This window comes from Elephantulus edwardii, unplaced genomic scaffold, assembly GCF_000299155.1.
Source record: "Elephantulus edwardii isolate Elephantulus edwardi_28Jun2011 unplaced genomic scaffold, EleEdw1.0 scaffold00086, whole genome shotgun sequence".
Classification (NCBI taxonomy): Eukaryota; Metazoa; Chordata; class Mammalia; order Macroscelidea; family Macroscelididae; genus Elephantulus; species Elephantulus edwardii.
The window spans coordinates 2,327,624-2,339,148 of NW_006399836.1; the positions used below are offsets into that span (position 1 = coordinate 2,327,624).

At 47.7% G+C, this 11,525-nt stretch overlaps 1 protein-coding gene across 2 annotated transcripts in view; it reads left to right on the forward strand.

The window, feature by feature from the left end:
• Positions 1–410: 410 nt before the first annotated feature.
• Positions 411–11,525, forward strand: part of TCF20 (transcription factor 20 (AR1)) — a 54,900-nt gene continuing 43,785 nt past the window's right edge. For both annotated transcript variants that reach the window (XM_006890060.1, XM_006890059.1), the window contains exon 1: positions 411–6,083. In XM_006890060.1, the coding sequence (XP_006890122.1) occupies positions 411–6,083 (5,673 nt within the window). The remainder of the gene's footprint in view (positions 6,084–11,525) is intronic.

An 11,525-nucleotide genomic window follows, 5' to 3' on the forward strand; every position in this document is an offset into this window, starting at 1 on the left:
GGACTCGCTGCTTCCATTCCTCTTTTCCTTCCCCTTGTTACTTTCTCGGCTTTGTTTTTGAGCCAATAATGAAAAACTTACAGAGTAATAATAGCCCCATAGCTTAACCCCATGAAATTGTGGGCCCCACTTATCTATATTGATGTCATATTGAATTTTTATTTACCATAAGTGTTTCTTGTCATTCCCAGAGACTTCTGCCTTACCTTTCATCTTAGGAATGAATAGGGTCAGGAATAACGGTGATGGATTTCAGGCCAGTGCACTTCATCTGGGCATCTGAACTGTCTTGCTCCTTCACCACCAGCCCTGGTCTTATTTGTGCTCAGGAGATGCTTGTCTAATATTTTTCTTTCTCTTCTTCCCATTTCCAGGAGGGCTGTTGGCCTGCCGCTGTGCTGCTGAACAGTATGCAGTCCTTCCGGGAGCAAAGCAGTTACCACGGAAACCAGCAGAGCTACCCGCAGGAGGTCCACAGCTCATCCCGGCTGGAAGAGTTCAGCCCTCGCCAGGCCCAGATGTTCCAGAATTTTGGCGGTGGAGGTGGTGGTAGTGGTGCCAGCAGCAGTAGCAGTGGTGGACGACGAGGAGCTGCAGCTGCAGCAGCAGCAATGGCTAGCGAAACCTCTGGCCATCAGGGCTACCAGGGTTTCCGAAAAGAGGCTGGAGATTTTTACTACATGGCAGGCAGCAAAGACCCCGTGGCAACAGGAACCCCACAGCCACCTCAGCGGCGGCCTTCTGGACCTGTGCAGAGCTACGGACCCCCCCAGGGGAGCAGCTTTGGCAATCAGTACGGGAGTGAGGGTCACGTGGGCCAGTTTCAAGCACAGCACTCTGCTCTTGGTGGTGTGTCCCATTATCAACAGGATTACACAGGGCCTTTCTCTCCAGGGAGCGCCCAGTACCAGCAGCAGGCATCCAGCCAGCAGCAGCAGCAACAGCAAGTACAGCAGTTGAGACAGCAGCTTTACCAATCCCATCAGCCTCTGCCCCAAGCCACTGGCCAGCCAGCATCTGGCTCATCACACCTGCAGCCAATGCAGCGGCCCTCAGCTCTGCCATCTTCTGCTTCCGGTTATCAGCTACGAGTGGGTCAGTTTGGCCAGCACTACCAGTCTTCTGCCTCTTCCTCCTCCTCCTCCTCTTTCCCTTCACCGCAGCGTTTCAGCCAGTCTGGACAGAGCTACGATGGCAGTTATAGTGTGAATGCCAGTTCCCAGTATGAAGGCCATAACGTGGGTTCTAACACACAGGCTTATGGAACACAATCAAATTACAGCTATCAGCCTCAGTCTATGAAAAATTTTGAACAGGCAAAGATTCCACAAGGGAATCAGCAGGGGCAGCAGCAGCAACAGCAACCCCAACCCCAACAGCAACAGCAGCAGCAGCAGCAGCAGCACCCACCTCAGCACGTGATGCAGTACACCAACACTGCCACCAAGCTGCCCCTGCAGAGCCAGGTAGGGCAGTACAGCCAGCCCGAGGTCCCTGTGCGATCCCCCATGCAGTTCCATCAGAACTTCAGCCCCATTTCCAACCCTTCTCCGGCTGCCTCCGTGGTCCAGTCTCCAAGCTGCAGCTCTACTCCATCTCCTCTGATGCAGAGCGGGGAGAATCTCCAGTGTGGGCAAGGCAGTGTGCCCATGGGCTCCAGAAACAGAATTTTACAGTTAATGCCTCAACTCAGCCCAACCCCATCAATGATGCCCAGTCCAAATTCCCATGCTGCAGGCTTCAAAGCGTTTGGACTGGAAGGTGTGCCTGAAAAGCGGCTGACGGATCCTGGCTTGAGTAGCCTGAGTGCCCTGAGTACACAGGTGGCCAATCTCCCCAATACTGTCCAGCACATGTTACTTTCGGATGCCCTGACACCTCAGAAGAAGACCTCCAAGAGGCCTTCCTCATCTTCTAAGAAAGCAGACAGCTGCACAAACTCTGAAGGTTCCTCACAGCCTGAAGAACAGCTTAAGTCTCCCATGGCAGAGTCGTTGGATGGAGGCTGCTCCAGCAGTTCTGAGGATCAAGGTGAAAGAGTGAGGCAGCTTAGTGGCCAGAGCACCAGCTCTGATACCACGTACAAGGGTGTCTCCTCCGAGAAAGCCAGCTCTTCTCCAGCACAAGGTGCTCAGAACGAGCCACCCCGCCTCACTGCCAGTCCTGCAGCAAGAGAAGAGACTGCCTCGCCAGGTGCTAAGGACACTCCCTTCTCATCCGAGGGCAACCCAAAAGTCAATGAGAAGACAGTTGGAGTGATTGTCTCCCGGGAAGCCATGACAAGTCGGGTAGAAAAGACTGGTGGACAGGATAAGGGCTCCCCAGAGGATGACCCTGTGGCCACTCAGAGGCCCCCTAGCACTGGGGGGGCAAAGGAAGCTAGCCATGTAACACTTCCCCAGCCAGAGCCTCCAGGAAGCGGGAGCAAAGGAAACAAGAACGGAGATAATAACTCCAACCACAATGGAGAGGGAAATGGCCAGAGCAGTCATTCTGCAGTGGCCTCTAGTTTTACAGGCAGAACTGAGCCAAGTAAATCTCCTGGGAGCCTACGCTATAGCTACAAAGACAGCTTCGGGTCAGCCATGCCACGAAATGTCAGTGGCTTTCCTCAGTATCCCACAGGACAAGAAAAGGGGGATTTCTCTGGCCATGGGGAGCGAAAAGGTAGAAATGAGAAGTTCCCCAGCCTCCTACAGGAGGTCCTTCAGGGTTACCACCACCACCCTGACAGGAGGTATTCTAGAAGTGCCCAAGAGCACCAGGGGATGGCTGCTGGCCTGGAAGGAGCCTCAAGGCCCAATGTCTTAGTCAGTCAAACCAATGAGTTAGCTAGCAGGGGCCTCCTGAACAAAAGCATAGGTTCCCTATTAGAAAACCCCCACTGGGGCTCCTGGGAAAGGAAATCAAGCAGCACAGCTCCTGAAATGAAACAGATCAATTTGGCTGACTATCCGATTCCCAGAAAGTTTGAAATAGAGCCTCAGTCGTCAGGACATGAGCCTGGGGGTTCTCTCTCTGAAAGAAGGTCGGTGATCTGTGACATATCTCCACTAAGGCAGATTGTCAGGGACCCAGGAGCTCACGCCCTGGGGCACATGGGTGCCGACACCCGAATGGGGAGAAGTGAACGTCTCAATCCAAGTTTAAGTCAGTCAGTCATTCTTCCAGGTGGTTTAGTGTCCATGGAAACAAAGCTGAAATCCCAGAGTGGCCAGATTAAAGAGGAAGACTATGAACAATCCAAATCCCAGGCTAGTTTCAATAATAAGAAATCTGGAGACCACTGCCATCCCGCCAGCATCAAGCACGAGTCCTACCGAAGCAATACCAGTCCTGGAGCAGCAACCCACGATTCCCTCTCAGACTATGGCCCGCAGCAAGAGAGCAGACCCACACCGATGCGACGGGTCCCAGGCAGAGTTGGTGGTCGGGAAGGGATGAGAGGTCGGTCTCACACTCAGTATCACGACTTCTCAGAAAAATTGAAGATGTCTCCTGGGAGGAGTAGAGGCCCGGGGGGAGACCCTCATCACATGAACCCCCACATGGCCTTCTCAGAGAGGGCCAATAGGAGCTCACTGCACGCTCCCTTTTCTCCCAACTCAGAAAGCCTGGCCTCTGCTTATCATGCAAATGCTCGGACTCATGCTTACGGGGACCCTAACGCAAGCTTGAATTCTCAGCTCCATTATAAGAGGCAGATGTACCAGCAGCAACAAGACGAGTACAAGGACTGGAGCAGCAGCTCTGCTCAGGGGGTCATTGCCGCTGCCCAGCACCGGCAGGAGGGGCCACGCAAGAGCCCAAGGCAGCAGCAGTTTCTTGACAGAGTCCGGAGCCCCCTGAAAAATGACAAAGATGGTATGATGTATGGCCCCCCAATGGGGACTTACCATGACCCCAGTGGTCAGGAGGCTGGACGCTGCCTCTTAGCTAGTGATGGTCTACCCAGCAAAGGCATGGAATTGAAGCATGGCTCTCAGAAGTTGCAACAAGAGTCCTGTTGGGATCTTTCCCGGCAGAATTCTCCAGCCAAAAGCAGTGGTCCTCCCGGAATGTCCAATCAAAAGAGGTATGGGCCGCCCCATGAGACCGATGGACATGGACTCGCTGAGGCCACACAGTCGTCCAAACCTGGCAATGTTATGCTAAGACTTCCTGGCCAAGAGGATCATTCTCCTCAAAACCCATTAATCATGCGGAGGCGGGTCCGCTCTTTTATCTCTCCCATTCCCAGTAAAAGACAGTCCCAAGATGTGAAGAACAGCTCTGAAGAGAAAGGGCGTCTCCTTCCCCCATCGAAAGAAGGTATAGATAAAGCTTTCAATTCCTATGCCCACCTTTCTCACAGCCAGGATATCAAGGGTATCCCTAAGAAGGAGTCCTCCAAAGACCTCACAAGTCCAGATAATAGAAATTGCCCTCCCGTTCCCCTCACGAGCCCTGCTAAGACCAAAATACTGCCGCCGCGCAAAGGACGAGGATTGAAGTTGGAGGCAATCGTTCAGAAGATCACATCCCCAAATATCAGGAGGAGTGCGTCTTCAAACAGCGCTGAGGCTGGGGGAGACACAGTGACCCTTGACGACATCCTGTCTCTGAAGAGTGGACCTTCTGAAGGCGGGAATGTTGCTGTCCAAGAAGTTGAGATGGAGAAGAGAAAAGGTGAGGTGGTGTCAAACCTCATCAGCCCAACAAACCAGGACTTGAGCATTGAAAAGCCCCTTTCGAGGTCCTCGGAAGAGTGGCGTGGCAGTGGGGACGACAAAGTGAAGACAGAGGCACATCCAGAAACAGTTACCACTGGAAAAGAACTCCCTGGTGCCATGGCATCCGCAGTGTCACAGAAGCCCGGTGGTAACCAAGGGCGACCAGATGGTTCCCTGGGTGGGACAGCACCTTTAGTCTTTCCTGACTCCAAGAATGTATCTCCAGCCGGCATACTGGCTCCGGAGGCAAACCCCAAGGCTGAAGAGAAAGAGAGCGATACAGTGACGATTTCCCCTAAACAAGAATGTTTCCCTCCAAAGGGTTATTTCCCATCAGGAAAGAAGAAGGGGCGACCCATTGGCAGCGTGAATAAACAAAAGAAGCAGCAGCCGCCACCTCCCCCTCCTCAGCCCCCTCAGATACCGCAGGGTTCTGCCAATGGAGAGCCGAAGCCAAAAAAGCAGAGGCAGAGGAGGGAGAGACGCAAGCCAGGCGCACAGCCACGCAAGCGGAAAACCAAACAAGCTGTGCCCATCGTAGAACCCCAAGAACCCGAGATCAAGCTGAAGTATGCCACCCAGCCCCTGGACAAAACCGATGCCAAGAACAAGTCCTTTTTCCCTTACATCCATGTAGTCAATAAGTGTGAACTTGGAGCCGTTTGTACAATCATCAATGCTGAAGAAGAACAGACCAAATTGGTGAGAGGCCGGAAAGGTCAGAGGTCACTGACCCCTCCGCCCAGCAGCACCGAGAGCAAAGCGCTCCCAGCGTCATCCTTTATGCTGCAGGGGCCTGTTGTGACAGAGTCTTCTGTTATGGGGCACCTGGTTTGCTGTCTGTGTGGCAAGTGGGCCAGTTACCGGAACATGGGTGACCTCTTTGGACCCTTTTATCCCCAAGATTATGCAGCCACTCTCCCGAAGAATCCGCCTCCTAAGAGAGCCTCGGAAATGCAGAGCAAGGTTAAGGTACGGCACAAAAGCGCTTCTAACGGCTCCAAGACGGACACTGAGGAGGAGGAGGAGCAGCAGCAGAAGGAGCAGAGGAGCCTGGCTGCCCACCCCAGGTTTAAGCGGCGACATCGCTCAGAAGACTGTGGCGGAGGCCCTCGGTCACTGTCCAGGGGCCTCCCTTGTAAAAAGGCAACCACCGAGGGCAGCGGCGAAAAGACTGCTTTGGACTCAAAACCCTGTGCGCCCACCACTTCGGAAGGTGGCCCTGAGCTGGAGTTACAAATCCCTGAACTACCTCTAGACAGCAATGAATTTTGGGTCCATGAGGGTTGTATTCTCTGGGCCAATGGAATCTACCTGGTCTGTGGCAGGCTCTACGGCCTGCAGGAAGCCCTGGAAATAGCCAGAGAGATGGTGAGTACCAGAATCCATTCCCCATTTACTCCTCTACATTTGTTTACTTCATTTTGGTTCCGTTTCTTCTGCCTTGTGTTATTTAGCTCTGTAGTATCATCTGATTATTTATGGATACACAGCCTTTACCTGCTAGTAGCCTAGTGGGTCGGTAATACACTCTCCTTTCATGATTTGCAACCTCCACAAACCCACTGGAGGGTCGGCAATGAGTCAGTACCAACTCCACAGCTATAAGAAAGAGAAGTTTACCCTGAGGCTGTATTGCAAATGAAGTAGTAGTTTGGAAGATTTTAGTGGTCTGTCCTTTGTAGATGGGGTCACTATGAGTTGTAGTTGACTGGACGGCACCTAACAGCAACATATCTTGCCCATATTTGCCAAAGTTGCAGTATTTAGTAAGTTTTTTTATTTGTTGGGGTTTTTTTGGTAGGGAAGGGTGAGAGAGAGAATGTCCATCCAGCCATCCGCCAGTATATTCATTTCAACATAGAATATTAATGTTTTTGTGTAATTTTTGCGTGTAATCTTTGGTGCATTCATAGCAGCATTTGGTAACCTGTAATCAACAGGCTACACCTAGCACAAATCCCTAGAGATTGTATCCTCACCCAAGTTCAGGTTAACAGAGATAAACAGCACCAGGTAATGTTGAAACCACTAGGTCTGCTTTGGTTTTTTTTGGTGGGGGGTGTGTTGTGTGTGTGTGTGTTTGTGTGCGCGCGCCATCAAATCAGATCTGACTGGTACAGGAGGAGATTGTTCCTCCTTCTTCAGCAGAGCATCTGGTGGATTCGAACCGCACACCTGCGGGATTGCAGTGCAGCTTCTTGCCACTAGGCCACCAGAGCTCGCCTCGGTCTGCGTTTTTAAATGCGTAATTTGGAATTTTTGTCTTCAGAAAGTGATGGTTTATTCCTACTGTTTGTCCCATTTGATAAAAAAAAAAATCTAAAATGTTAAAATGGGAGTAAAGATATTGGATATGGTTCAGCAACTGATTGTGCACTTCGTGTGGGGAACCTTAGAAAGTATCTTTTTTAAAAAATATTAGTTATGGTCTCAAATGTTGAAAAGTATGTCAAATTATTTTTAGGCTCCAAAAAATAAAAAAGTTGTAATGTTTTCTTAAAAGGAAGTTTTGTAAAGAATGGGGGGGGGGGGCATGTGTCACGAACAGCTCACAGAGGGCAACTCTATTGCTCTATGTGCGAAATCGACATCAAGAGATTTCCGAAGTGTAGTTTTTGTTTCCTGGACGGCTGGTGATCGTTGGTCACAGAAGGGGGGAAAAAAGGTAGTTTTGACTCTAAACGGCTTCTCTGCAGTTGCTGTTGTGCGGAGCTGTCCAGTCTAGCATCCACATGTGACAGTAGCACTGCCCTGTGGTTTTCTCCACCACAGTCTTTGGAGACAGCTCACAGGCCTTCTACCAGAGAGCTGCTGTGTGGCCTCAAGCCCTCTTGGCTCACAGGCAGTCGTGTTAGCTCTCTAGTGCAACTGTTAACAGTGGGTGACTTGAACAGCTTAGGAGCCTAGAAATTCAAATTCCAGACACTGGCTTTCTCTTTGTTGACTCTGGGTTAGAAGGTCCTTGTTGATTGGTTCCTCAATGACTGTCATGAAATATGACATCTGACTTTCCTCCCTCTGCTTGTTTAATTTCATTTTTATCTCAAAGAAACTGATTTAAGATACACTCTAAACTGATGTCTCAACATAACAAAGAAAACTTACGTCCAAAAGGGATTGTAAGCACAGGTATGAACCAAAGTGCTCATAGCAGTATCTCTGTAGCATAGAGTAGAACTGCCTCAAAGGATTTTTAAGCCTGTAAAACAATACTTCATCTTTCTCACACAGATGTGTGCAAACTTCTAACCTTAGCAGACAAGTACTGTGCCACCAGGCCTCCCTGACAGGTATAAGACAGACTCAAACCCATTGCCATCAAGTCAAAACTAAGTCATAGTTGACCCTTCAGCGGGTTTTCAGAGGCTGTAAATCCCATTTTTCTTCCTCAGAGCTGTTGGGAGACTCAAACTGACTGCTTTTGACAGCACAACTCCTTACCTGTAGGTCACCAGAGCTCCAACCCACAGGTATAGGAATTTAGAACACGTATTTTTGACAACACAGTTCTATCTTGACAGCTCTGGAGAGTTTAACTGTTAATCCACCAGGGCTCCTTCTCTGTATAGTCAAGACTCTAGGTTTCCCATTTTGAACTCTGCAGGACTCTTTCAAGGCATCATCTCCCTGGATAGCAGACTTAAGAACACTTAACAGTTGCCTAGTCTTAAATAAATCTCCTACTGCAGCTTTAAGCTTATTACCTCACATTGTACCATTTTGTTTATTTATGCCCTCTTTAGAAACCGAATACTAGCTCTGTATATTGAACTTCATTTTTTAAAACACTTGGACATCTGTTTTGTTTCCATACTCAATCCCGTGAGATGGGAAAGTAGGGGCTTTCCTCTCAGTGCCATCAGAATAAAGACGACTTTGTGGAAGAGGACTTGGAGTGACACACACTTTCAGTTAGTGTAGTCCAGCAGTGTATTGATTTTAGAGTTAAGATGGTGTAAAAAGTTAAACAGCTCAATGCTTTGCACTAATGTTCCACAATGATTGTAAAATTTTCAGCTTTATTTATTTATTATTATTTTAAAAAGTGTATTCAAGAGCAAATTACCAGCTTGCTTTCTTTAATTTGATAGATGAGGTTTCAATTTGTGAAGGTCATTTTGAGTCTAGTTTTATTTTCAGTCTTGATTTACTTCATGAACTTGCATTCAATTCTATCACCTAAGATAAGGTCACATATATTTCATTAGAGATTCACTCTGGCCTGTGTATTTATCAGGTGTTTTGACAAGCATGGTATTATAACAAAATCCTATGAAGTTCTCAAGTGGCAGTGCGTCCTCTTATCTTGGTCATAATGCTCTGAAACTTACTGAAGCCCAAGCATCCAGTATAAAAAGAAGAGCCTTCACTCCCCTTGGGCATGTGAATTCATTCTCTTCTGCCCCGTCCCTGAATGATGTCCAGTCTTGGACTTTGCTGAGTTGTACCCAAGAAACCAGAGCAAGATTTCTAATTCTAAACACAGATGCATAACTTGGTACGGTAAAAGTCTGCAAAAAGCTATAGCTGTTTAAGGCAGAAATCTGTCGAAGAAGGAAGACTCTGATACCTTCTACTAAAACATTCAAGAAATAGTAAGTCAAGCAATCCCAGAGGTACGTGGTTCGAATCCACCAGATGATGTTTTGCTGGAGAAGGAGGGGCAATCTCCTCCTGTACCATTCAGATCCGATTTGACAGTACACACAAAAAAATAATGAAATAATTAAAAAAAAAAAAAAGTAGTAAGTCCAAAACTTGTCAGAGGCAGAAATGTTTTGAGATGTGATAAAACAAGGTGTTCCATCTAGTTGTACCTCTCAGAGGTTTCATGGTATCTTCAAATCATGTTCAGTACATTCAGGAGAGCAAAGGCCTGCAGAATTATGGCGAGAACTCTGGTGACCCGGCCTCTGAGAACATCCCTTGAGACTCATACCCTGGGCGGTCTCCTCCCTACATGGAAGAGCTGGCCCGTGCCTGGCTCTTCCTTCCACCAACACTTAGGCTAGAAGCACCCATTCAAATATATTTTAGCCAACCTTTAAGAGAATCTTTAGTTTCCTCTCTTTCCTACAGTTCGTATTAAAACTGGTTTTATGCTATTTTTTTCTTTACTTTTAAGTCTATGTATTAAAGGTTATATTCTAAAGAGAAGAGCACTGATGGCCTAGTGGATAAGGAGTTGTGCTGCCACCCCAAAGACATGTGTTTCGAATCCGCCAGCTGCTCTGAGGGAGAAAGATGGGCAGTTTCCTCCCTTGCGATTTACAGCTTCTGAAAACCTGCTGAAGCATCAGCTGTGAGTCTGTTCTGACTCGGTGGCACATAATACCACCAGCCACCATTCTAAAATTTATTATCAGTACAGTTTAAAAATCAAGATTATTAACTTCACATTTGACAGTTCCCCATCTTTCATTTAGAGATTGTCAAGAAAAGCATGATCTGAAAATATAATCATATACAGTTAATTACATTAGTTATACTATGGTATGACTTCCTCATAAAACCTTCAAAGCAGACAGGTTAGCTGGTTGCTCTAGTTATCTGTAAAATAAAGACGTTATCTTGGATTCTTTCTGAATTTCCATCTGTTTTGTACAGCTTTGTTGCTTGGTCTTCAGCCCACACAAGGATCGGTTCTGCTGTCAAAACTCCCTTTTCGCTCTGGCCTTCATGCCCCTGGGCCTCTTCCGGGGTTTCCCTGATTTCCCTCTGTCTTCCCCCTCCCCAGTTCTTGCCACTTCTCTCTCAGTCCCACCCTTCACCTCTCTGGCACATTCTCACTCGTTATCAAAGAACATTATTCTGCCAAGGCCTGTCTGCCTTCACATATTCTAAAAGGGCAAAGCTTGTTCATCTATATTCTACTTAATGCTCCTCCTAGCTACTAGCAAAGCTTGGCAGTTCAGACTCGCCCAGCGGGACCCAGAGGAGCCTGGAAAGTCACCGCCTCAGAAACTCTTCAGAGCAGTTCTGCGATGCACATGGTTTTACCTTGAGTCAGAGTCAACTCTGTTGTAGTTTACAAATGTGGGACAGGAAATTGTGATGATTCTCTTTTTTTTAAAAAAAAAAAAACCTCCAAAATAACTCTTAACCTATGTAGCTCACTGCAACCCCAAAGGCATGCAGTTCATATACATCAAGTGCTCTGCAGGAGAAGAGTACACAGTCTCCTCCCATGCAGTTCACTGACTAAAAATCCTCAAAGAGAGTCTGCTAGCTATGAGTTGGATTTGACTCTACGGAACACAACAACTTGTGTGGCACTTGTGTTTATATCACTTCATGGTGACATTGAGACCATACCTCTGAAGAAATGGTTCCTTTTCAGTATACCGTTTTCAAGATTCTAAGGCTTAGTTCAAGCTTCTTTGAAGGAAATAGCAAAAACTAAGGCCCCAGGTATAGACAGTATACCAATTGACATATTTCAGCTAAAAGATGCTGCCCTGGATGTGCTCACCAAGTTGTGCCAAGAAATCTGGAGAACATCCTCTTGGCCAACTGACTGGAAGAGATCTATATTTGTTCCCATTCTAAAGAAGGGTGACCCAACAGAGTGTGGAAACTATAGAACAATCTCGGTAATTTCACATGCAAGCAAGATTCTACTGAAGAGTATCCAAAAACGAGTGGAACAGCACATCAGCAGAGAACTGCCAGAAGTCCAGGCTAGGTTTAGTAGAAGGGGTCGTGGTACTAGGGATATTGTAGCTAATGTTAGATGGATCTTAGCTGAAAGCAGGGAATACCAGAGGAATATATATCTGTGTTTCATTGACTATGCAAAGGCGTTTGACT